Source organism: Pagrus pagrus, assembly GCF_965226575.1.
Source record: "Pagrus pagrus genome assembly, chromosome: 15".
NCBI classification, from domain to species: Eukaryota; Metazoa; Chordata; class Actinopteri; order Spariformes; family Sparidae; genus Pagrus; species Pagrus pagrus.
Window position 1 is genome coordinate 5,748,442 of NC_140199.1, and position 27,292 is coordinate 5,775,733.

General features: G+C 42.0%; 3 protein-coding genes across 5 annotated transcripts; all 3 read left to right on the forward strand.

The window, feature by feature from the left end:
• The first annotated feature begins 257 nt into the window (after positions 1-257).
• LOC311270233 (uncharacterized protein) lies at positions 258-2,362 on the forward strand. The gene is made up of 2 exons (XM_084374979.1): positions 258-619; positions 1,052-2,362. The coding sequence occupies exons 1-2, from the start codon at positions 418-420 to the stop codon at positions 1,861-1,863; spliced, it is 1,014 nt and encodes a 337-aa protein (XP_084231105.1). The 5' UTR covers positions 258-417; the 3' UTR covers positions 1,864-2,362.
• Positions 2,363-2,923: 561 nt separating this feature from the next.
• On the forward strand, positions 2,924-12,759 carry aftphb (aftiphilin b). 3 transcript variants are annotated; one of them, XM_084375693.1, is made up of 10 exons: positions 2,924-3,075; positions 5,016-6,442; positions 6,698-6,876; positions 7,145-7,271; positions 7,534-7,590; positions 7,696-7,806; positions 7,954-8,014; positions 11,457-11,552; positions 11,732-11,855; positions 12,003-12,759. In XM_084375693.1, exons 2-10 carry the CDS (start codon positions 5,051-5,053, stop codon positions 12,124-12,126), a joined length of 2,271 nt encoding a protein of 756 aa, XP_084231819.1. In that variant the 5' UTR covers positions 2,924-3,075; positions 5,016-5,050; the 3' UTR covers positions 12,127-12,759. The 3 variants fall into 3 exon arrangements, with proteins under 3 accessions (XP_084231819.1, XP_084231818.1, XP_084231820.1); XM_084375692.1 differs by having other exon boundaries at positions 2,925-3,079; XM_084375694.1 differs by lacking the exon at positions 11,457-11,552 and having other exon boundaries at positions 2,925-3,079.
• Positions 12,760-13,681: 922 nt separating this feature from the next.
• Positions 13,682-26,910, forward strand: LOC311270157 (actin-related protein 2-A). The gene is made up of 9 exons (XM_084374887.1): positions 13,682-13,831; positions 16,269-16,379; positions 18,187-18,402; positions 18,504-18,576; positions 19,181-19,317; positions 19,710-19,859; positions 21,766-21,911; positions 22,439-22,571; positions 25,301-26,910. The coding sequence occupies exons 1-9, from the start codon at positions 13,784-13,786 to the stop codon at positions 25,469-25,471; spliced, it is 1,185 nt and encodes a 394-aa protein (XP_084231013.1). The 5' UTR covers positions 13,682-13,783; the 3' UTR covers positions 25,472-26,910.
• The last annotated feature ends 382 nt before the right edge of the window (positions 26,911-27,292 follow it).

Here is a 27,292-nt window from a genome sequence, read left to right on the forward strand (position 1 = left end):
ATCAGGAGCAGTGTGGGGTTCAGTATTTTGCACAAGGACACTTCAACATGCAGACCAGGGGAATCAAACCAGCCTGCCTGATGTAAACAGGGGTGTCTTTGCCTCTTTTTTTAATTTTTTTAAATCAACAATCAGCTGCTTGGTTTTGCTGACATTAAGCAGCAGAAAACAATATATGTACTGTATCTGTACAGTGAGTGGAATAAACAAGCCATCCCAGGCAGCAGGGGGCGCTGTGGAGGTTTCAGCCTGTGTGTTATAAAGCCGGGCTGGGAGCATTAACCCGTTGTTGTCCTTGTGTTACACCTCACTTTGCGGATTTCAGTTCCCGCGGAGTTTGTATTTACATCTGAAAAGTCCGCGTATCCCCTCCACATTTCCCAGTTCTGTACCGGTAACTGTAACGGTGCTCCCAACATGTCGGCGGGGACGCAGCTGCTCAGGCGGCTGGTCAACGAGCGGCTGGCGGCGGCTGCAGTGGAGATCTTCGGACTGGTCGAAAACACGATAGCAGAGTATCAGGAAGAAGTTATCCGCTCCAGGAGAGAAATCCTCGAGCTGAAGGAGCAGCTGGAGCAGCTGACCGATTTAAAACCTCAAGTCATATTATTCACAGCAGGTGTGTGACATCCTGGATGTAGCATTTAGCCGGGTTGCTAGGTGCAGCTAATGCTAATGTTGTTAGCAAACAGGAGCTAACTGTTCTGGGGGGTAAAGGTCAATTGGAGGCCCCAGACTTGAATATTCCCACCAACTCAGTTTGATGTGTTCACTTTGGGACAAGTTGGTCATGCTTTGGTTACAAAAAGAGTTATAGCATCACATGCACTGACCCCACAGACACCTTGAATCTAGCCATGATTTGACACAGAGAAAGCTCCCCGTTTATCTAAAATAACAATTTCACCTCTGACCCTTTCATATACTTTCTGAATCCTCAAAATTCATGTCTCAATATTAGAGATTTCCAATGTCTCAGACTTTTGGACCTCATTATATATGATTAATATGTTATTAAACAGGTTATAACATGTGTCCTCTTTCTTTTTAGGCACCCCGCCAGTCACCAGGGAGATTCTGCCTTCCCAGCAGCCAGAACAGCTTCACATTGTGCAGGCAAATGAGATCTGTGACTCTTTGCAGGTGAAAGAGGAGCAGGAGGATCACTATATCATTCCACCCAGGACGGATGACTCCTCTGAGGATGTAAAAGTCAGACTTACTGAATCAGAAACAACGTCTCAGACACATTGTCAACCGAACCAAACTTTCAGCACTATGACGATGAACGAGGACGACGATGACGACGACAATGATGATGATGATGATGATGATGATGAAGAATGGAATTGCTCATCCGCTTGTGGTCCAGATCATGATTACACATCTTTTTTGGGGCCGGATCATGCCCCGAAACACGAAAAGGCTTGCCGTTTCTGTGGCACGCAGTTTTTCAAGTACTGTGATCTGGTCAAACACGTGGAGGAGATGCACACGGGGGAGAAGGCCTTTAAATGCCCTGAATGTGACAAAGAGTTTGCTCGTAGGGACTATCTGGGTGTGCATTTCAGAGTTCACACAGGTGAAAAGCCGTATGGGTGTCCGTACTGCAGGAAATTGTTTGCTCAAAGTTCAAATCTATATGTTCACTTGAGGAAGCACACAGGGGAAAAACCCTATTTCTGCAAATCGTGTGGCAAAATGGTCGCCCATAGCTCTCATCTCAAGAATTGTGGTACGAGGGAGGTCAAAGGGAAGAAGAAATTTCGGTGTTTGGTTTGTGGTAAAAAATTTCACACAGTTTCAAATCTTCAGGACCATATTAATGTCCACGATGCCAGGAAACCCAACACTCCTTTGTAGCCTTTTCCCTGATCATCTCTGACCAAATAAAAAAATGTAGGTGTTGGTTCACAGGTGATTCAAAAGAAAAACAATGACAACTGTTAGTGAAAATTTTTTTTTTTTGTGGATCACAACCTTTTGAGTCCAATGATCACAGTTGGGGATGTCATAATCTTTTGTTTCTTGTGCACCTGTTGTAATTTGTGTTACTTCTCAGGGATACCTTGCATTTCTTTGTTAATTAAATAAAATATTTTTTCTATTTTGTAATGATGAAGAGCTTTTTGTGATACTCGTCGACCTCACAATGAAAAGCATTGATCCAACATTCGATGCCAGAAAATATCAGTGTTATTAAACTGTTTCAATTTTTTGGCACAAATTATTTATTTCTAGTTATTTACTTTTGCATCCTTGCTGACAATGCCAAATAGTTTGGATTTGTTTTTCTCTGCACCCCAAACATGATAGATATCATATTCAACTTCCGTATCAGATAACCGGCATCCACATTGATTACATATCCATTTTATATTAGCCTAAAATTAACCATAAAGTTATCTATAATTGGGATTAACAGCAGCACAGACTGCATCACGCTCTCTAGATGTCAAGATACCAAATAATATAATCATCTTTATTTATCTAGCAACTTTCTTAACAAGGTTACAAGGCACCTGTATGGTGAAATAAAACAACATTCTGTGCAGAAAAGTTGTTAAAACAACATAATGCAAATACACAACACCAAAGCCAGTACAACTTTAAACCAGACACAGACAGAAAACATTTGATTACATGCAGTAAGCCAAGAAAAAAAGGAAATTTACTCAGACCAGCTACCTTAAGAATTGGGTTTTTAAACGTCCTTATTGGACTAAATAAAATGTAATACTACTACTATAACACTGCTGCTACAAAAAGAAGAGGTGTAATACCAGCTTCTACCTGTAGGGGGTGCTATTGCCAACACGCCCAAAGCGCTATAGAGAACATCGAAGATCGTCTATTTCGAAGAGGAGTCACTTCCTTAGTTTGCAAAATGGACCCCGGGTGTTTTCAAACGGCTGTTCGCGATGAGCAACAGCAGCACGTGGAAACGGGACGCAGTGAGAGCTCTTCGCCTTTTCCGCGTCTCATCTAATACTTAGGGAGAACGATGACAGAGGATGGAGAGCAAGGCTGCGGCACTGAGAGACGAGAAGTGACGGGAAGACAAAGTGAATGAGTGTCGGTAAATAAAACCTGGCTGATTGTATTCATAGCTATCTGTTAGCTCAATTTAAATAGCATGTCAACGTTTGGTTGCCTTTGGCGCGATGGCTACCGTTGAGCTAAGTAGGCTGCACTAGCTAGCTGCTGGTCATGTAAGCTAATCAGTTGTGTTGTAACAAGGTGGAGGAATGCGATCAGGGATGTGACGATAGTGTTTTAATCCTGACGTGTAATTAATTGTCCCTAAATAGCTGGCTTGATATTAGTTTGCGTTTTCAGTGTCTATTAACAGCTTTTTGTTGACATGGTTCACATTTAAATGTCCATGTCATGGCATGACACCTGTCCGTCCAGGAGTAGGAGCCAGCAGAAAATGGCAGGTTGTTTCTGCTCAACCGTCCATTTCATAAAGCCAGATAATTATGCTAATCGGTTAAGTACAAGCAGGGATATTGGAGATTTCAGTCAGCGTGTTTATTTTCTTCAGGGGGGGCTAGTTCTGGTGTTTACTTTGAAGCTTTAATACAAGCCTAATCCACGATCCTGAAGTGTCTGCTGGAGGCTTTGGACTTGGTTTGAACTGTTCAGTACAAGTAGCACAAAGCTGCGGATAATGTTTCCTGGATCAGGTAACTGACTGCTGCACACTTTTTCCACTCCAGGATCAGCACCAGGGGGGAAGTCACAGAGCTGCTTATATCTCAATGAGATCTGACAAATGATTTTTTTTTTTAGGAGGCACAAAAAGAGGATGTGTTGACAGATTAGATTGTGATATAGATGTGTGAAGTTCAGATTTTGTTTTCTGAACATGGTAATATGAGGAACAACCGTGTCTGCAGGTTCCTCTATCTTTAACACGCTCAGCTGATCGTCGCCTGCAAACCAGGAAATTCTCAGTTTGTTGACAACTCATGCCTCCATGCTTGCTGTTTGTTTTTGTGTTTTGAGATTAAACTTTGTTAGGCGTGAAACTGAAACCTACATCTGATATCGTCTCTGATCACTGGAATTAAGTTTTTTACAACATTAAGTTTACAGTTTTTGAGACAACAGTAGATGAGAAAGGACCCAGTGCCACAACAATTTGACTTTTGAAAGACTTATTCTGATTTGCAGAACCAGACACATGCATATGGACTCATCCCAGGAGGACTGAGCCCAAAACAGCTTCACAGAGGAGAATATTGCCGACTTACATAACATGGTGTAATTGGTTATCTGTTCTGAACATTTTGTTTACTGTTCCTAGCAAGCGTTCAAACTAATTGAGATGACCTACGTCAGACCTTCTCTATGCTCACATGAAACAAGTTATCATAACAGTTCATGATGAACTTACATCATTTCTGCTGTAAACAAAAGGATGTGAAATGGTGCTAAATGTGTAAAGACAAGAAATATTGTGCAGTTCATGAGACATTCATCAGAGGTTACAAAAGTCATAATAAAGGTTTAAATAAATCATTAGTAAAATAATCAGTTCTCGTGTAAAATTGTAGCCACGTCATCAAAAGGAAGATTACAAAGTGCTTCTAATAAATAAAAAAATGCAAAACTGAATTTTTGTTAAACGAATCATGAAATCTTAAGTGCAGAGTATGTAAAACAAGAAAGAAGCAGTGAAAATAATATTACTTTGGCAAACAAGTACTATATTTTCAGTGATTTTTTTCAGATCTTTCAAATTCAAGCTATTTGCCCAAGGGTTTATGTCTAACATCATTAGGGGAGAGTAAATCTGAAATTGAATATGGTACCAGTACATTCATTTCTTTACATGTAAGAAAACCCAAAACAAATAGGCAACTAATGAACTAAACAGATCAAACCAGATAAGATTGTGCGATTAGCGATAACTATCATCAACACACTGAAACATTTTCCCTGATTTTCAAAAAAAAGCTGTTTCTCATGATGCTGCTCTTCTTGTCCTTCTCACTTTCCTCTCCCAGGTGCATGAGGCCTTCAGGTCCTGCTAGGAGAACCCATGGAGCCATACATCGTGCCCTTGCACTCCTCCTCCCCCCCTCCACTGGATGATGATGGTGACGGGGAGGCGGGATCTGAGGAGGACGAGTTCGGGGACTTCTCTGTTGGTGTTTCTTGCTCGCCTCCTGGTTTTGCTGATTCATCTGATTCACCATCCAGCCTCAGACAGCCTTTTCCCACCATAAAGCCAGCCACCCACCAACCCAACAGCAGCTTTAATCAGCCGGTTAAACAATCCCAGCCCACGCCTGCTGTGAACTCAGGGTCCAGCGCGGGTCAGATAGACGTGGAAGGGCAGGATTATGACGCTGAATCATGTGCGCACCTCACAAATGGGTTCTCTGAAAGAGACCACGACTCTGGGACCCACACAGCCTCAGCAGTGGGTGTCTGCTCTCCCAGGGAGGAAACAGGGTTTGCTGATTTCACTGTGTTTACAGAGCAGGCGGCTCATCCCTGGTGCTGTGGGTTCACCCCCGTGGGCAGCACGGAGCAGTGGGATGGCAGAGCGGTAGGGACCGGACAGCAGGTTGTTATGGACTCTGAGCCCAGACCTCATTGTGCATATAAGGCAAAAGATAAAGTTTGCACTACGGTGAAGCACTGTGAGAAAAGAGATGCAGCACTACCATCACAGGACCAGCATCAGCCTCAGGAAGCTGCAACAGGTATGGATTTTCCATCCGAGGAGCCTGGAGGCAGTCAGAGGGAAAGGAGGGAAAGGTTTAATTCTTTTCAAACCACAGAGGTGCAGGAGGATGAAGAAGACGGCAGAGAAGATCATGACAACAGCCTCTCTAATCTTCCCCAAACATTCAGTGCATATGAATCTGCTTCAGAGGACATGGCATCCTTCTGTGATGATTTCTCATTTGAGGGTCCGTCTGTGGACGTGGAACCAAATGTCTCATCTCTTGGGTCAGCGGATCAGACAGACTGGGACCCGACCGATGACGAGGAAGAAGAACTCACACAGTGTAAGACAGAGAAGGGTTTTCATTACTGCGACCAATCCGCAACTCAGGAAACTTCGGCTACCTCCAACCAGTCACAATCTGGAACACACGCAGAAGACAATTTTGCAGACTTCAAAGACTGTAGCTTTGAGCATCACAGGGACCAAGGACACGTCCAAACAGCTGATGTAGGGGTGCTGAGTCTGGGAAACCTCCCACCGAGCGACAGCTTTGCAGATTTCTGCTCTGCGCCCACGCAGGAGGATGAAGAGGGCTCGTGGGCGGAGTTCAAGGACCAGAGGGCTCAGGAGGAGGGAAGAACTTGGACACAGTTCAGAGAGCAAGTCAGCAGCCTGCAGACTGACGGGAGCGCTGAGGAGGAGGAGGGAGACAGGACGGGGCAATGTGGGGTTTCCCGGAGGAACAGCTGTCAGGTGGGAGACTGTTTGCTAAAACTGGCTTTGTTGTGGTTGCTTTATAATGATAATTAGCTGCCACAGAGGATATGTAGGTCTTATTTTTCAGAAGTTGTTTAAAGAAAAAGAAAATGCCAGAGCTCATCAGGGATTACCCTTTATGTGTTTCTTTTGTTGTCATTTCTTTATTTGCTAAGTTTTCTTAGAAATGACGACAGTTTTTCACATATTTTGCACATTTGATCCTAAAAATCCTCCTTTTTTTCTGGCTAGGCGTCACTGTCCTGCCGTGTCCAGCAGCTTCTCCTGGCCACTTTTCCAGAGATAGAGGTCCCAGCTGCAGAGGCTGAGGAGGAGGTGGTCAACCTCAGCGTTCTGCTTAATGACCAACAACTACCTGAGAGTGAGGAGGAGGAGGAGGAGAAACCAGAAGTCGGTCCCACATCTCAGTGGTGAGGATGACTTCCTGCCAATGGTGGTGATGATGATGGTGGATATGTTAACTGACAAAATCAGATACTGATCATGGGTCGCTCAGTATACTGATACTGTCATAGTTATTAATAGAAACTCTCTTTAATGGCAAGACGTTTGGATTTACCAATGACATAAACATAGTGTTGCTGTTTCTAAACTAGTAGTTTTCTCTGTCTCCTCTTTATTTAAATAATCTCAGGATAAATCTAAATACTGCTTTGTTGTTTCCTCACCGTCTCTCAGGATCCAGCGGGCGACGTGGTGGCCACACCAGGACCTCCACAGTGCAGTCGGCCTCCGGTTTCAGTGGGGAGGCTCCCACACAAACAGGACTCTGCTCAGGTGCCTTGGTGTGGAGACAAGGAACATTGTGAGTTTGGCAAAACATAAACACTAGAGTCTGTCAGTGATCCAAACGACTTCATCAGCTGTTACTGAGTAAAGACGGTGATAGTGCATCATTAAATCTTAAGGAGTGAGTGGATCAATCTACTTCACTTGCAGTATATTTATTACAAGCAGTTACAGTTCTGTTGGTTGCCTTTAACATTGAGCTCATAATAATGTTCTACTAATTGTGAATTGCTTTAAGAAAAAGTCAGTTTTATTGTGTTCATTTTGTGTTTTGAAAGGTGTTCATTGGCATGAAGAAGCAGCCGGTTGCTGTTCCTGCTTTTGCATCCAGCCTGGTGAGTTAGCTGTAGGAAATGTTTGATTAATTTGGCCTTATTGGGAAGAAGAAGAAGCATTTCCTGCAGACTTCCTTCTCATTTTGTGACTTATCTCCTCCTCAGGGAATGCTAGAGCCCACCAAAGACTCTGTGCCAGCTGTCTGTTCTCCAGGACACACAGCGGTCACAGCACAAGCACCTCCAGGACCCCGAGACGCAACAGATTCAATGCAGGTAAATTAATTTAACTTATTACAGCTTCATAAGAATAAAGAACATCTACTCTGAAGGAAACGGCCACCGCTACATATCACTAAAGACGCCTATAAACTTGTTTTACTGTTGCGTTCTAATAACTGACACTTACATGCTGTTTCCCAGGAGGCGCCTCCCTCCAGCCAGCTGGACTGGAGCCGCCGTGGCCTTAGCAGCTCTCAGGACGGTACGTCCCCTCGCCGAGCCCCTCACTTCTGGGGCCGGAAGTAGACCACAGTATCAGCCATCCCCCCCTACCTGGCTTCTTCTTCTTCTTCTTCTTCTTCTTTCTAATAAGCCAAAACTTCTGAGAGTTTACTCTGGACTCCTCCTCACTTCCTCCAGGGCATGTTCTGCTTCTTTTAATTTACGCCGTGTTTCCCCTCAGCAGTATTTTGTGATGTAAATGAATTTCCACACCACAGAACAGACCCAGCGTTCAGATGTCATCTTGTTGTCATTATGATTTGTCCAAACAAGAAAAACTTCCAACAGACTCCTAAAACTTGGATTCAAACTAAAACAGATGTGCAGCCATTCAAACACATCAGTATCAGGCGTTACAGAACAGTAAAAGGGGAAACACTGTACTGGCTTCCCTTTTCTCCCTCCTTTGGCTACTTTAGTGTCTCGTCTTTACCTGCTGCTGCCTGTTGAGTTTATCTCAGTATTTTAGTCCCAGTTGTTGTGGTGTCCAACACCTGATGTGGGTAAAACGCTACTGAAAACAAAGTGTGCATACTGGTATTGTGCTACTTAACGATTTTGAAGTTGTTTTTTAAACTATAACACTAAAAGTCTGAGTTAAACTAATGACACATTTGCAAAGCACTAAACACTAAATATCAATCAGCTCATGGCGCATGGTCATAAAACCTGTGGTGTTGAATTAATGGATGTGTTCATCCAAAAAAAAGCGTTTTAGTTTGGAGGTTGAAGTCTTCCGGTTGTAATACTCACTCATCGCCCGGTGCATGACTTTATTACACATTGAGACTCGGCTCACGAATCTGACGGCGACATCCGGTTTTTAGTTTTATTAGAAAACTATGTATCTGTTCATGTTTGGGTTTCGTTATGATAGAAAACTTTGGAAGGAGAAATCAAAACAGACATTTTAAAAAGAAAACAACATGTAATCAGCGTCATTCTTTGCTCAGGAAAACAAAGATTTAATAAGTGTGAAATCAGTGTTTGCATAGAAAGGATTTGTTTCTAATGTATCGTAAAACTTGAATACCATGAAGTGATTCTTTCAATGATGAGTATACGGAGTGTGTTATATATCATTCATGGATGCTTCATAAATGGATTTGTCGGTTAATGACGGATGTTCAAGGAGCCAAACTGGACCTCACAAATGTGATTTAAAAGAAAAAATCACAAAACAAAAGAAAGAAATTCCACAAATAAGCTTTTGTGGAAACAAGTTGCAGATTAAATGCTGCTGGTGAAAGAAAAGTTAAATCTAAATTGGCCATCTGACTTTTTATTAGGCAACAAACTGTGTAGCACAACACGATTTGCTGCTGCATGTGTCTGAAGTGGGAACCACAAAGATGTAAAGACTTTCTTTTAATGAAGAAAAACTTGATGCTGCTCAGAGAGGTGACTAACACGTAAAGAAAGAAACCAGAGTTGCTTCGAGTCACTTGACTGTCGGTTCTGTATTTGTTGTCGTCAGCAGGCAGGCTGACAGTGTTTGTTGTTGGATGGGCCTGTACCAGAACGTTTCCTCGAAGACACAGATGAGCTGAGTACATGAGAAAAGATTAAAGGAACAGTTCGACCAAAAATGAAAAATCAGTTATTAGCGACACACAAAACATTTCAGTGGTGCAGCATTCTCCTAAACAACTGAAGTAGATGGGAACTTGTTTAAAAACACTAAAAAACTATTTGAATTTATTTAAAAAGAGGTTTTTTACACCCTTGACATGTCGTCAAGCTTATGTGGTGCACGTTAATGCTTTTGGCTCAGCAGCTACAGTGCAGATTTGAAATATTGGGGCGTCCGTAGGCCATTTTTTGTTTTCTTTTAGTTTTTTTATGTTTTAAATCCATCGCATGAGTAGATAATGACAAATTGACAAATAATTTTCATCTTTGGGTGAACTTATCCTTCAACATTTAGATTCAACAGAAGCACCTGAGTGTTAAAAAATAAATATCCGTGTTTGACATGTTTGTGTACGTCCAGTTTTGAATTTTACTCTCGACCCGTTCACAACAACCCGAACGAGTTCTGTGACTAGTCGACAATCAGGTAACAGAGCGGTGTTGTAGTATGAAAGTATGCACAGCAGGGGGCAGTGTACTCTGTGTAGGTGGTGCAGCAAGAAGGTCAAACACATGAACTGCAGGAACATTTAATTCAAAACTACAATCAGCCACTCACTCTGACAGACATGCACTTCATGTATTTAAAAATCCTGTTTTTATTATTTTTGTTTGTATAGTTGGTTAAATGAAATCTGTCTTCTGAGTTTTGGTTTATCCTTGATGAGATTAACATGTTAGATTGTCTTATTTCATAATTAAAACAGGAGATAAATGTCGACAGATCAAACTTTATGCTGCTTTTATTGTTTCCCTTTTGTTTTTGTACTCCCTGTGCACTGATGCATTTACTGTACGAGCATGCTGAATAGGATAGAGGAGTGTTTATTTCCACTTCGGCGTGAAAAAAAAAAAATCAATCCTACCTGAAATCCACTTGTTAGTATTTCATTATGAATCGAACGTGTTTCTACAACAACTGTCTGTAACCGCAGTTACAGTATTTCATAATGAGTTGTGCCTTTATGCCAGCAATTGTTTTCTAAAAGAAAAGTATTTTTTTTCAACCGGTGAATTTCTCTTTGGACCTATAGTTTGTTGACAATAATCTGTTTTTGTTTTTCTTCAGAGTTACTGCTCAAGTACAGATTTAATGCACTGCAATAAGGACTTGTAGGAAATCCTTGTAAATACTGAAATAAATCAGTTGATCCTTTCTGTTTGGTTTTCGTTTCTCTTCCCTCGGCTTCTTCTCTTCTCTCCTCTGTGGTTGAAGCATTGAAACAACCGCACAGCTTGCTGGGATTTGGTGTCTGTTTATTTTGCAAAACAAAAAGATATAAAACTGGGACAGCTAACATTTTTAAGACAGGCAGCTACTAGATAATTAAGATTGTTAAATACTAAATATTTTAACATGTTTAAGCTTCCATTCTTCTGTTACGATCTGAGACGTTCTTATTTTACTTTAACAACCAAATCAAAGTCAAGAGTCTGATTTTTTTGCAGATAATCAGGGTGGAAGTAATACTCAAGCTAACAAACGACAACAACAGACCGAGGCTCTTTCAACCATCTGTCACTGGAGTCATTATATTGGCATGTGAAGGTTGTTTCAGTGACGGCATTGCTAGGTGGAGGCCTGGAACAGAAGCTGGATAACAACGGCTTTGCGTTGCTTCGTTGAGCTTTGTTTGCTGTGTCTGTCTCTTTCTCGCTGCCTGGGTAAAAGGAGAACACATCGTTTGGAAAAAGATGCTCATTCTCCTTTTATGAATGCAAAAACAAACCTCCCTGTCCCTCCTCACCACACAACAACCCTCAGCCACTGTCTCCCCTTGTTAGCGCAGGCTGCTCTGCTCTCAACCTGGATTATTTTGGTCCTGAGGAGGAGATCCGACCTCACAGCAGCGGCAGCAGCAGCCGCAGCAACAGTCCTCCTCCAGGTCAGCAGGTGAAACTGCAGAAATTTAGATTTTTATTGAGTTTTGTGTTGTGTTAAACGGCAAAAGAGCGGCCACCAGTTCACCGTGATGGCACTAACACGAGCTCTTGTTGTGGGTGTGCAACTCTCGACACTCATTGAGCGCTTTGTCATGTTTGTTACACACACTCACATGTGAAGGAGTCGACCGTGAGCTGTATGAGCTGACCATCAGCAAAGTGGAAACCAGCGCTGACAGCAGCCACATGGAGGACACTCTGAACCGCCTGATGTCCACTGCAGAGAAAACCAGCACTTCAGTCAGGTCAGTTCACTTTGCACGTTTTATTTTTTAAGTTTTCTTGTCATTTCAAAGCGTTCAGACACTGACACATCACACACAAGCTTCTCTCACTGTATTAATAATGCAACATTTCCTTGTCTTCCTCGTGTATCTTCATCACTGTGTCAGGAAACCTCAGCAGGATGGAGAGCTGAGTGCGGAGGCTGGCAGGGTGATCTCCGGACTGCCTAACCTGTCTTTCATGCAGGCAAAGGTCCTCATGTTCCCGAGCATCCTCGTACCCAAAGAATAATGTTCCCCACAATAAATACTCCATGTGTGAGGAGCTGTGAGGGAGCAAGAGACACTGTGGTCTGAATACTCCCCCTGCTGGCTATTATCAGCCCCCAGAACTGAGCTCTTTGGATGGAAGAGAGGAAGAAGAGTCTCATATTTATTTACTAATGCATTAATGTAAATGTAAAGTAATCTGCAGAGAATCAGTTCTGCAGTTTTATTCTTGTTTTACACCAAGTATCACTCATCTTAAAGTTTATTATAGTGTTATTTGGTTCAAAGTTACTCATACATGCACATTTATTCAAAAGAAACTCATACAGGAAGCTCGAATAAGCTTGAATAACTGCTGTAATGTGTATTAATTTGTATTATTTAACATGTCCACAGCTTGTTTTTAATGTAAAATGAATACAGATGAATGTTACATCTGTGAATGTATTTTCTGGATGGTTTGAGAGGGCCTGACTGTGAAATATGAAAGAATATTTATGTTTTTTTTTAAAGAAAGTTGAAATGTCAGCCACTAATGCTTCATATGTGGCTTCTGATTCTAGTTTTAACCTGCTTTTTTTCCCACAACAGACAATATTGTTTCACAACCTACATGAGAGTAGTTTCAGTTGGGAAATAAAAGAAGTGAAACTTCTTCAGGATGTCTCTTCTTTGTTAATTAGGTCAGTAATAATACATCTTTAGTGGTCCAGCCACAACACACGTCTGTGTCAGATACATGGCATGACATTAATATACAGTATGTTTATATATTAACGCTACTACAAGGAGTTTTTAACTTGTTATGAAGCAGTGACGAGACAATCAGCAGGAAGATTAACTAGTATTTTCTTTTTTTTAGTTTTTCTTTACGCCTGCAGCCGCCTGCAGACTGAAAAATCCTGCGTTTACTGCACATTTTTCAGGTTATGTTACTGTGATGAGGACATAAGCCAGTTAAAAAGTAGCAGAAGGTGATTCTTTTCTTTAGATAAATTAGTTTTAGACGTTATATTTTGTGGTTTCGACAGTGGAAACATTACCTTCTTTGTCCACAGGGGCCGCCAAAATCAACCAAACATCAAAGTTCCTTGTAGCAGCTTTAATATTACACATTTTTCACACCATGCACAGACTGACTGACTGTCTTTTCATTAAAATTGATATATAAATGATTTGTATGATGATTTTTCTCTCTCTGTCCTCATAATGCTGCAGATAATCAGCATTATTACTATATTCTACCATGTTTTTAATGTTTTTTTATACATAAACTGCTAAATCAAAAATAACCACTTCAGATTTGTGCATGATTTCTGAGGACCCAGACTGTTTTAGGAGGTAAAAATGACATTTTTAAGCCTCATGAGAAGCTTTTCACTTGTCTCAACCTGAGAAGTTGCACTTCTTTTAAGGCGGATATTGAATTTCTGCAAACGTGCACGTAGCAGGACTTCAGATGACTTTGTTTATAACGTCGCAGTAAGTCAGTGCCTTTGTTGTGATTGTAATTTTAGCCTGTGACAGCTGAGCATGTATTATCTTGGAGGGAGTGCCTGTCACTTGAACGCACCGGATGAGCACCCTTCCCTTCCTCCTCTCGGCCGGGTTGGTGTGTCTTCCTTCCGGCTTGCCGAAGAAAGTTGAGGGAGGTTCAGCGGCAACTGGGCTTTTATATAATGGACAGCCAGGGAAGGAAAGTGGTGGTCTGTGACAATGGGACCGGGGTAAGTTCACCGTTTTGGTCTGACACGCTATCAATCCGCTGCTTTCTTCACACGGCGGCGTTATGTCGACCGATTTGCTGAAACAGGAAGTGGGGCTGTCAGCGTCCAAAGCTAGCTAGCGTTAACTGGGTGGGTAGCTAGCTAGCATGTTAGCCTGCTAATTTTCATTCATCCAGACCCGACACGGAAACGGCACGTAGAAAGGGTTTACACGTCTGCATAAAACATGAATACACAGCTGTGACTAAAGGTCTCACACACACATGAGCCCCTGAATTGAAACGGACGAGTATTCGCTCTTTTACCACCAACCGTTACCAAGCTAAAGCAGCTAGCTATCCGGCTAGTTTGCTGCTAGCATGTAGTTAACAGCTGGCTGTCTGTTTTTTTTCCTGACTGGCAGCTGCGTCGGTCATTTCAGTGATTTGTTTTGCAAACGGTGCGGATTTTTGCAGAGACATTAACGTTGTACGTTTTGTTTAACGTTAAAGCACATTAAGTAGATATTTGTGCTGATATCCAACGTCGGCTAAGGTTAGCTAGGCCGTGTCAGGTTAATTGAGGAACCACCTTTATGTTTTCCTGTACAGCAGCTAGCACCAACTCCCCGGATAGAAATGTCAAATAACTAGTGATCATACGTACTTTGTGCGTTTTTACTGCATGCATTCGCCCCTCTCAGCTCTATTTTTGCTTATAACGACAGACATTTTAGGAATTTGTGGGTGTGTAAGCCCTCAGTGTAGTGGAAAATAACCACCGGCCCAATGTTGGACATATCTGGTCCTTTAATCACAACCTAGCTGGCTGCTCACACAGTCCATTAAGGCTGTTGAATTTAGGGGATTTTCCAGCAACTGAGCAAGCAGTTTCTACCACAAGCAGCTTATAACATACAACTTTGCTGATCTGTATTTATGTGCAGGTAACACTGCTGCTTTTGATTGTAGAGACTTCCTTTCTAAACCGTGTCAGCAGTGAAAGAGGATGTTGGCTCAGCATGTCACCGAGTGACTAATGAGGCTTTTTTTGAGATGTGCCTTTTTCAAGAGCATTGTGCGATTGCCAGAAACAAACCTGCCCCTGTGTCCGGGTTGAACTGAGAAGTCAGGAGGAAGTGAGATGAGTCTGAAACCACAGCCATATATGTCACCGACACCATTCACAGCCCTGATACGTGTTATTTTACACCATCAACCTCTGTAAAATCTGTTAGTTTAACCTTTTTGTGTCTCCATGCACATGCAGCTGCAAAACAGGATAACACACGAACCTGAATTGTTTGGTTTGAATCACAATCCTACAGTAAAATCCCCCGTGGATGGTGGACTGCTTCTGTGAGATTATTAATAGAGCAGCCACTGATTTGAATGACATTTCTACAGACAGCGTCCGTTTGTCTCGCTTGTTCCTCTTATAATCTTCAACCCAGTTCTTACGTTGCTACAGGGCAGCAGTAAACTGTGTGCACTGGTTCAGAAAGTGTACTTTAATTAGGTAAATTAAGTAGATCATCTTAAATTTGCCCAAGATACAGACAGTTTGGAAACAAGTCTTAATTCAGTCTTTCTCATTTTTACATAACTTATGAACACTGAACCATTTAAACCCAACAGACTTATGTTTATATTATGTTTTGCAGTATTAAGTATTGCAGAGGAAGGATTGTGTAAAACTTTGTGTGTTGCAGCATCACAACTTGCATGTTGGGGAAAATGTGTTGTGCAAGATCTGGATGTGATGTCAGTATTTTAATCTGAAACTGTGCGATTTTAGTCATCGTAATAGATACTATGATTCAGCTCAAAAACTGTCTTTTCCTCGACTCATGTTACAGTTGTAGCTTGATCTGCTTGGCGACACAGTGCGAACGATTTCTATTTTATGGTATAGTTATATCATACTGCTTGTTATGTTATTATGTTTTTTAGGGCTTACAGGGCATGATGAGGTAAAATAAAGATATTGTGATTATTTTTTGACATAAGAAAAGTGAGAATGATATTTTTTGCATCACAATTTAAATTTTTTATGAAAAAAAGCCCAATTAAAATTATTTTCTCCAAGTTTTCTAGGCCAGCGCATCTCTGCAGCACTACGTAACTTCATTTTAATGCTGTTTTATCACACATTTGACATTTTAATGAAGAAATGCAGCTCCTGAGATTTGAATATTGCACTTCAGCCCTAGTTTTTCACTGTTAAAGCCTTGAAATCAACAAAGGTTTTCTATCATTGTGCTGGATTCACAGGGTCCTGGGATTGTAGCGCCTGTGGTGACTCTTTTATCTCGGCCTGAATACTAATGAAGTCCACTGTTATCAGCAGGGTGACGGTGACGTCTTGCTCCACTGCACCGTCTATCTCATCAGTACTTAAATGTATTTTCTCATCACTTCCCCTCTTTGTTTTTCTTGTCTCTCTCTCTCTCTTTTAGTTTGTCAAGTGCGGCTATGCAGGCTCCAACTTCCCAGAGCACATATTCCCTGCGCTTGTTGGGAGGCCCATCATCCGCTCGACAGCCAAAGTCGGAAACATTGAGATTAAGGTAAGAACTGGTCCAACTGGAACGACCGTTTTTTACGCCCAGAAAGTCTTGACTTCTGGGGCGAGTGGATCAGGAAACCTGTCAAGATATGAAATCAGGCACTAAGTAGCAAAGTCAGTCCGTAATATGAACATTAAAGCCATTATCACCCTGAAAGACCTGTTGTAATTTTATAGTTGGCTCCACTAAGAGTCCAGTTCAGATCTTAAATCAATCCTCTAACCACAAGTTCCACCTTTTAGACAAATAAGACTTCCTTCAGTGCACTTCTTCAAAATGATGGTAGATCAGTTGATCGAGCAACAGACGTCCTTATTCTCTGAAAGTGTCCCTTTATTTTAGCATGAAGCCTTTCTCTACCTCTCTCCAGTTTTCTTTTGTTTATTCAGTCCTTTTTTATAAACATCTACCTTCCTCTTCCTCCATGTTTTGTTCCCCCACGATGAAGTAGAATGCCCAGAAGATGGTAAGTCCAGGTTGGTGTGTGTGCCTCCTGTTCCTGCCTGCTCCGGAGAGTTGTGTCATGGTTTGATCTCAACTGAAAATGAAGCTTTTCTTCCTTTTTGTTTTTAGATGTTTTGTTTTTGTCCTGGTGTGTTTTTCTGTCTTACTCACCCAATGATTTCATTTGACCACATCCCAACCAAGTTGCAGACTTTTTGGGGGGTTGAATTTGAGTGTTGTTGGTCAAATCAGTGGCAGAGAGTCAGATAGATGTACGTTAATGCACTCCTCGCTCCAGGCTCAAAGTGTTGCAGAGATGGCTGTAATGAATCACGGGCCAGCTGTTATCGATGGAGTGCTAAAAGAGATTTTGGACCGGTTCCATTTTCTGAGTCTCTGATCTGCTGGTGCATCCTGACGACTCCTCCCCCCCCGTCATTCCTGCTGCTTTATAAGGACTGAAATAATCGCACCATTTTTCAGCTAAAGACAACCTAAAGTGTCAGCTGCAGCTGGAACGCTCGGTGCCAAATGATAAATATTGTTCATATATGCATCGCAGATCTGTTTGCTTTACTGTCATAACATCTCATTTATTTAAGGAATGTCCGGTTCAGAGCGTTCGCCTCAGTATCTGTGAGCGTTTCACCTTTTTACAAGTGCAGAGGAAGTGTCCGAGCTCGAGGAAGCATGGCAGACAGCTGAAAGTTGGAGACGGAAGCACATCTGTTTTTCTGTTTTTCTTTTGACTTTTTTTTTTTTTTTTTTTTTTTATTGAGACCACATGGAGGCAATGCCTGTGACTGGTACTTTGTTAATGCCAAAGCACACAGGATGAACCCATAAAATGGCTGCCTTCAGTAGGCTTTTGATGTCTCCAAATGGAACGTGAGATGCTTGACTGTGTGGCTAACACTGAGCTCTAACCCAGCAGTTGTTTACATTGCCAGGCTGCCTTGCATGCAGCTAGTTGAAACGTACTAAAACAAGTGGTTTACTGTAGCTGGAGGGAAGCACAAGTGTTTCCAGGTGTAGATGCATGGAAAATAATGGCTTGTTGTGCATGCTGGGTAACTGAGTTTTAAAAGCAAAGAAGCCACTTTGGGCGAGGACATGAATGCGCCTGTTGTTATCTGACGGATGACTCGTTTCAAGGCGAGTGAAGGCTTGATGATCCAGTTAATCTCATTTTATGAGATTGGCAAGCCAAGGGGGCAAGTTGAAATGACTAATTGTATTACCATAAACCAATGCTCAGTGCTCATCCATGCTCCAAATGACTCTGAATGATCCTAACGTGGGGGGGCTACACTGCAGAGCTGCTAAATATTTATCTGTGTTGACCTTTGACCTCTCCCTCCAGGACCTGATGGTGGGGGACGAGGCCAGCGAGCTGCGCTCCATGCTGGAAGTCAACTACCCCATGGAGAACGGCATCGTCAGGAACTGGGATGACATGAAGCACCTGTGGGACTACACCTTCGGCCCAGAGAAGCTCAACATCGACTCCCGCAACTGCAAGATCCTGCTGACCGAGCCCCCCATGAACCCCACCAAGAACCGCGAAAAAATCATTGAGGTACATTTATTTTAATAGATGTGTGATGGGGGAAACTGGCTAAATTATGCTTTAATACTGTAGGTATGAAGATGTTTGATGTCTTCTGGCTTCTCCTGCAGGTGATGTTTGAGACCTACCAGTTTGGAGGAGTCTACATTGCTATTCAAGCCGTGCTGACACTGTACGCCCAAGGTAAGAAGAGACGCATTGTTGTGCTGCAGGTTTAATCAAAAGACACATTGACCTTTTGAGTTTGACTTCCTTTCGCCCCCAAATTAGATGTACCCTGATGCCGGCGTTTGATCTGTGTTAAGCCTGTCAATTTTGAGTAGTTTAGTAGCTCAGAGACACACAAGGCTTTTCATTTGTGAAAACGTTCTTGTAGCAGCGTTCAGCTACCACACCTTTGTCAAATACTTTGTGCAAAGATTTGTTTTATGAGACTACTTAGATACCTGATATGATGATCTTTGTGCTAGAAAGTCTAGACGGTCACATGAACATCACTTCACAAAATAATTTAAGTGTTCAGGTGTGTCAGCTCACCTGTGTGGTGCTTTAAGCAACTATTTGCACCCACAGTGAGTCTGATTTCAAACACACAGCCCTGCTTGTGGTCCGTGTATTGCTCTCTCTATTGTCTCTGAGTTTATACCAACTTGTTAGCAGCAGTTATTGTTACCTAACATGTTATCTTTTCAGGTTTTGTGTGTTTAAGCAGCCAACAAGGGCTAACAAACACACCTCGATGTTAGAATGTAGATTATTAACTCTTGTTTGTCTGTGTGTGTTTCAGGCCTTCTGACCGGTGTGGTGGTGGACTCTGGTGACGGCGTGACACACATCTGTCCAGTGTACGAGGGCTTCAGCCTGCCTCACCTGACGAGACGCCTGGACATCGCAGGCAGGGACATCACCCGCTACCTCATCAAGGTAATCCAGTCGGTCATGACAGTCTCTCAGTGTGAGACAAAGTGACAACGGACGTAACAAAAACTAGCACAACCAAGTCAACTAGTCTTTAGAAAACTGGGTGTTAAATCCGTATTTTCATTAAATTGTTAGGACGAGAAACCTGCTGGAGTTAAGTGTCTTTAAATGGGGTATAAAATTGAGAATTGTTTGGTCGAGACTTTCTAGGAAGGGGAAACGGGCATCAACATCTCCTGTAAAAAGAAGTAATTTAGCTCAGGCAGTACCAGTTCCTGTTTAAAAGGACATATCAAAGGGCTCTCTCTTGGTCGCTCTAGAGAATAATGCTTTCTGACCAACTTTCTGCTTTTTCTTTCCCATTTCCTGTCCCATTTCTCCGTTTCTTGGTGCAGTTGTTGTTGTTGAGGGGTTACGCCTTCAACCACTCTGCAGACTTTGAGACGGTTCGCATGATGAAGGAGAAGCTGTGCTACGTCGGCTACAACATCGAGCAGGAGCAGAAGCTGGCTCTGGAGACCACCGTGCTGGTGGAGTCATACACGGTAAGATACCCACAGCTTTTAATTTTCAGTTAATAAAAATTACATTTATACATGTAAGCCACATGAATGGTTTCACTGCTTAGGTTTTTTGTACAGACACCCTATTAATACTTAAAGAGGAAGTTTTGCATGTGGCTGTTTTGTGAGGGTTGTTTCACAAAGTTGTTCGGCTGCTGCTGAGCTCACTTTGTAACCTGGTGTTTGTGGTTGTCATTTAATGAAGTGTGCTGACACAGTAGCCAGTGTGTGGCCAGCCTTAAAACAGGTTGCTGCTCTCACATGGACATGATGTGCATCCTTCTCTCAGTTAGCATCAAACAGGGGGAATTGTAAATGGATTAATCGGAGAAACACAATAAAAGATAGCACAAAAATAAGGGCCCGAAAGAGAGAAGATCTAATAGATCTTTTCTGCAGATTTAATTAACTCCAACATGTCTTCCTGTGGATGATCATGGTAGTTCATCATCCTGCTTCCTGTCCCCATGTTTCCTGCTGTCTCCCATCTAATAGATAAGCCTTAAAGCAATATTAAAAAAGGATATAGCTTATTAAGGAAATAGAGGAATGTCTTATATCAGAAACACGGGGTCAAGAAAACCAGTCAGGACACAGTGAGACTGCACGTCAGGATAGAGGAGTGGCAGTTTAAAGCTTTCTTGCACTTTGCAGCTGAAGTAATTGCATATTAAGACACGGTACACACTCACATGTTTCACCTGTCAGTAATTAGACTCAACATCCTATAACCTGGCTGAGCCAATATAAAGCTATTAACAGTTGAAGTAACGTTTTCAGACAGCTTCAAGCACTTTATCCAACGACCTTTAAGAATCTCCAGCACACGTCTGAACCCTGATGAATGTTTTCATTTTTGGAAATCAACTGGCTGTAATTGCTCAGTGATAAAGTATTTACTCATCTATATTTCCAGCCCTCGGGCGAATTTCGCTTTTGTTTACTTTTTATGTCAAATGAGTGCTTTTTATGAACACCACATGCACACGAGTTTCCCATTTCTGCTCAAAATAGCACTGTTTGTAGAAAGAATCCCTCCTGAAGGATTTGTTATTCAAAAGTGGCAGTATTTTGACAAAACTAATGGGGTAACTAAATCTGTTTCTGCTCTGAGCTAAGTAGACTACCACATGCCTGTCGTTGGCTCTGTTGGCTGCTTCAGGACAGGGCAGTGCTGCTGACTAACTGTTTTCTCTGGGACTCAAACATATGGGGGTGCAGCGCTCCTCCACCACGCTTGCTTTTCTTTCCAAGGCCCTTTTTTCCCTGCAGAGGGAACCACAGAATCTAAACGCAGGCCCTGAAGTCTGTGTTACTGCACGCCTTACCGAGCACATGTTGTGTCTCAGAGCTCACTGACCATGAGTGTTTGGGTTAGTGTAGGCGACTGTGTGTGTGTAGGTGTGTGAACATGTATGTGTAAGTATCGTTTTGTGTGCACGAGTGTGCCGAAACAAGGAGGGCAATGTAACTGTGGCCGAAGGGCCCTGAACTGTGCGTTACATCATTTCCTGTGCAGCCACTTTGCGGCGGTGGCTGGGCTCCACTTCCTCCCACTGCCCTCGGCTGAATGAATCCTTTTTATAGTCACACACACATTCACTCTGCTCAGTTTGGAGCCCACACTCTCTGTGCTTTAACTTGCCGTACAGTATTATCTAAGCCTTGTTGAACTTAACACATAAACCTTTCTTTTAAAAGGGTTTACTGACGAGTTCTGACTTCCTTTCATCCATCACAAACAGCCACTGAACAGTATCGTTCTTGATTCTTACATTCAAGATTTATGACTCTCCGTTGAGTCATACATTAAATCCTACCTCCTCAGCGGTGTCAGAATATCTTTTTTTCATTCTCTTTTCATCTCATCCCTCCTACACTTCTCCAGCTGCCAGATGGTCGTGTGATCAAGGTGGGAGGAGAGCGGTTTGAGGCCCCGGAGGCTCTGTTCCAGCCCCACCTCATCAACGTGGAGGGCGTCGGAGTGGCCGAGCTCCTCTTCAACACCATCCAGGCCGCCGATATAGACACCAGGTGAGGAAGACACATCAGTTTATACTTTGCTGAGTGTTTCTACTGTAGCACACGTGCATACACAAGACTAACAAGCCACAGCCAAAACACACACAGACAGAGATATGCAAATTGGTGGTGTCCACCCAGCAGAGCTCCCATTGACGCAATTCATGGTTTTGGAAATCAAAACAAAATATTTCTTGCGCACCAGAGTTCTCTATGGAAAGCATGAAAATTGATCTTTGGGCGTGTAAAAGACTGGAAATATTCAAGAAAATGTGAGCTTGGAAATCGGATGCGACACTTTTATTATCATTATTTTCTGATGTATTTCGTAGAGTTCACTGAGGGACTCCAAACTGGAACGTCTTGATTGTAAATTTTCCACATTCGTAGATTCAAAATGGGGAAATTAAAGCCGTAGAGAAGGAAACTAGAAACATTACAAGATTATTTAAAGATGGTGCTTTTTTCTCTTCCTGTCTGCATGTCTGTTGTTTTGTCTCTTCCTCTTCTCACCTTCTGTATGTCTTCCCCGTCATCAGGCCTGAGTTCTACAAACACATCGTGTTATCAGGAGGATCCACCATGTACCCCGGCCTGCCTTCTCGGCTGGAGAGGGAACTCAAGCAGCTGTACCTGGAGCGTGTGCTCAAGGGAGATGTGGACAAGCTTTCGGTGAGATATCAACTCATTTATGATTATACTTCAGATGTCGCTTACAGTATGACTCAGGCTTTGAAAACATTACTTTAGCTTAACTTAGAACTTGATTAGTTGCACTGCCACCAGTGCGTTCTTAAAATAAATACAAGATTCAGATGATCCAAAGTCTTCTTTCCTGCACCAGGTATTTCTGTTGGTGTGAATTAGTGTTTCCAGCTGATTCTCTGGGTTTGTTTAAGCTGGCCTGGGTGGAGTTTCCCACATGTGAGAGTGCAGTCAGGTGCCAGAAAAGTTCAACAACCACAGGGGGAACATACCTGAGTTAGGTTTAGTGTGCAAACGGTTACTGACACCCGACAGTGTCTCCTTTGTCCTGATGACGGTAAATCCCAAACACTGGGAGTTCACAGTAGAAAAAATTAAAAGCCTTCGGTCAACTGTCTCAAAGATATCTACAAGGTTTAAGAGCAAAGATGAGCACTGTGTGATGTCTGCAGTGTACACAGACGACCACCAGGTGGTGCCAGAGGTTAAAATACATTCATTTAATTAACAGAACACCTTAATAACAACCTACTCTACGTGGGGTTTCACTTCCCAATTACACGTACGTGTTTTGGAAAAATATCACTACGTTATATTTCCATGTCAGCATCCCAAAGACACAGATGATTTTACACAGAACTATTTTGTAAACAAACATCTTCAGATGACTCATACGCTTAAAAGGAAGTCATTATGTGCTTTACTTCGCTGCCCACAACTGCAGGCGTTTTCTTAGACTGTTTATATATTCTTTTAATTAATATCTTTATATGTAGTGATGGTGTGTTTCACATAGATTTAAATGTGTGCAATCTTTTTTTATTACACGGTTTACACTGTTACACTGAATAATTTGAGGCTTGACAGATAGCATGTCGATTAAAGTGGACTCGAAACAGACTTTCTGAACCATTCCTGTTGTTTATTCCAGTTCTTGCTATTCCAAATGCTCATCTTATCTTCCAAACACTCGAACTATGGCTACATACACCACCAAAACGGTGTCTTTTACCCTATTTAGTGACAATATGAGTGTTTTAAAATATACTGAGCATTCAGACAGAGAGCAAAGAAGTGGATTTTTTAGCAGGAGTGATGTTTGATAGTTCCCCAGCCTTAAAAATCTGTCACCACGGGACTAAGTTGTATCTGACATGAATTGAAGCCACAGGATCAAATGTGTCACTCGTAGAAACAAAATCTAGAGAGCAGAGTTACTCAGCGGTTCCCCTCAGCTTTTCTTAGCCCTGAGGCATGTTTAACTTAATTGTTTTGGTTTTACTACTTGAAATAATACTTTTTTTGTCCACTTTCATTTGTGCTGATTCCACAAGCAGCAGACAGCTGTCTTCACAAATTTCCCTCAGGAAGAGAGTGAATGTTGGACTTACATTATTCACTCCAAATAAATGCTAACATTACCCGACTGAATGTCCTTAATATTTAATGTCAAACTGCTACATATGCGATAAGTATCCTCATACAGAGGTTCATTTTTGTTCCCTTGATTGGTTTTCTGTCGTCTGTTACGTTTCAGTTGTGATGCCACGTTTCAAGTTGTGAGTTACAGGTGTTACTCCAGATATTAGTCCCACCAGCTATTTTTAATGTATGTGCTGTACTCTTGCTAATGCTGATTTAGCCGAGCTGCCTTGGGCACCAAAGTTATGACAGTTGGTCTCACGTTTACCTTGGCGGCTGTCATAAATTTTCATTTGAATGTAAAAACGCTGGAGGATATGTGCCAGCCTTGAAAAGTCCGAACTAAACAAACTAAAAGAGGGATTGTTTTGACAGCGGATTGTTGTCGGAGCTTCTGTCGGCACCATCAGACCTGTGGCAAACGATCATTACTGTTAGCTTAAGTAGCTAGTGAGCGTCTCTAGTTGTTGCAGTGTGCCCTGCAGCATTGGCACTAGTCAGCCTTTATAATAATACCATTCATTTATAAAATGCGTTCCCCAGACAACAGTCACAAAGTGCTTTACATTGGCGTTAACATCTGTAAGGAAACGTGACCTCCTGAGCCACACAAATAACTTTTTATCAAACATATTCTCAGTTAGATGTGGCTAAATTAACGAGAGTGTTGGCACAAAATGCTGCTTTATCATAACAACAGTTTGTATATTCGCCGTCCTCAGGTTTTCCTTTGTTCATGACGAATACAGACTACCGCCACCTGGTGGTGTGGAGACTCATTTCCTCTCATGCAGGCACATAACGTATGAGCTTGTTGGCTGTCGGTTGTTGCCTTTGCGGTGTGTTCAAGTGCAGCTTTTTGGCCATGACGCAGGCGACGCGACAGTTAGCTAGTTCTTTAATGTGGGTTTGATGTGTCTGGACCCTAAGGCCTCGAAAATCTAAATTTGATATAAACCTCCTTGTAGCCCTGAGTGCAATGGTACAAAATCTGGTTCACACCGATTAGAAAGAATGTTTAAATTTAGAGAACTTACCAAAACAAAGTACAAAGAGCTTCACTGTGAGACAAATGTATAAAATACCAAAAGAAATCAAAGAAATACATGAATGGTAATGGTATGGTTTATTATTAAAATAATAAACAAGATATTAAATACTCAATAAACACATCTGATTTGAGAAAAACAAAATGTTGTGACACACTGCAGACTACAGGACATTTCTTTGTTACACAGGGCCTTTTAACATCTCTGTGTCCTCTTGTCTTGTAGAAATTTAAGATCCGGATCGAGGATCCTCCCAGGCGAAAGCACATGGTGTTCCTGGGTGGAGCGGTGCTGGCCGACATCATGAAGGACAAGGACAACTTCTGGCTGACCCGGGAGGAGTACCAGGAGAAAGGAGTCCGTGTGCTGGAAAAACTCGGCGTCACCGTCAGATAAAGCACTGGACGGACAGACCACACACACACACACACACCTACAAATACACACACATACACACACATACATGGCATAAACACATTTCCCCTCGCCCACATTGCAGAGTATATATCTATTTATCCCTCTTCTTCTCTCTTTTGGCTCTTCTCTCGTCAAACACCGGAGGGAATCGAGCCGTCACCTCCCCGCTCTCCTCCTCTCTCTCCTCTCTGCCTCTCTTCTCTCCTGGTTTTGGATTGGCTCACACTTTTCCTCGCAAGACCCACCCTGAAACCTCTCCTCTACTTAGACTACAAATTGAAGGGTTAATGTCACTCTGCTGGTGTATTTTTTGATTTTCTGGTAGAAAAAAAGTAAAAAAAAAAAAAACCAGGGCGGTGAATGTTAACTCTGCTTGTTTACCTGTTTACTAGGTTTGTTGTGAATTAAATTCAGCAGGTAAACACTGCAGTGAGTGTTTGAGACGGTTTAGTTAAACCTCCGCAGAGGATAAAATTGATGCAAAGTTTCTAAGCAATTTGTCGTAATATCACAATCAGGGTCCACCACAAACAGCCACGGGCCGCTTTCAGCATCTGTTCCAGGTGAGCGAGAACTGATCACATTTTTATGTCGGTTTTTATAAATGATATCATGAGTTTTTCTTTTCTGGGAGAGGGATTACTTTTGCTTTTTCTTTTTTTTTTTTTTTGTTGGATGTACGAGTTCAATTTATATCTTTTTAATTTCTTGTTTTTCCATTGACTCTTTCTTTTGTTGCTGTGCACTACTACCATTGTAAATGGAGTGTATTGTGGAAACAGAAGTTCCTCCATGTTTTTATGAAGAATTGATGGTTGATTTATTAAAAAAAGGGACAAATACACAAAGGAATAGCCCCTGAGCTCGACATCGGGTGTGTGTGACGGTACTTTGGGGTTTGTGGGATGTGTGTGTGTTTGGGGAGGGTGATGCTTTTTTTTGTTCCTCATCAGACAGCCTCGCCTCTGCCTCCTCTCTGGCTGTAAATCTCAATCTGTGCGACGACACCGGAGCACCTCACCTGTCGTATTCCTTCAGATCCACCAAAGCACGGAGGCAGTCGCAGGTCGACGATGAGAGAATCGAATCCGAGCGCAGAGCAAAAAAAAAAAATAAAACGGTATTTTCTGGATGCTGAAATCCTGTTGAGAGCACATTTAAGTTCTCCGGTCTTTCACTCTCAACGGTCGACTTGATGATTACTGGAGGCACTTCTTCTATTTTGAGTATGATAAATGTGTATATTTTTTTTTTCTTCTTTCCATGAACGTCTATCCAGTGCCAAGTGCAGTTAATGTTAACTGGATCTCTCATGTTTTAATGTCTCTTTCTTTTTGTCACGGTTTTTTATTTTCCTGTGTTGTTCATAGCATAACTGCCTAACGCTGATTTAAATAAAGAAAAGTGATTTATAAGGATGTTTGTGTTGTAGGTTCTTTATTTTTGACGCTGCTGGTACCTGTTTTACATTTTTATTAGAATAACCCCGAGCGTGCAAGTCTGGGTTTTACTGTCAAAAGATATTTAATGAACTTTCTACATTAATCACACTTTGCAGTTCAGTTTACAGGAGGCCTCCTGATATTTATTCAGTTCTGGTCTAATTGATATATTGTTTGGACTGAAAACTTCCCCTTGGATTCTGAAGAACAGCGATTCTTCTCCTTGTCGCTGACCAAACCACAAACACACTCTGTTAACAGCAACAATATTTTACTTTTTTTTTGCGTAAACATTGAGAACTTTCTCAAAATTGGAGGCAAATCAATATATTTGTGGCCAAAATTGATCAGATATATC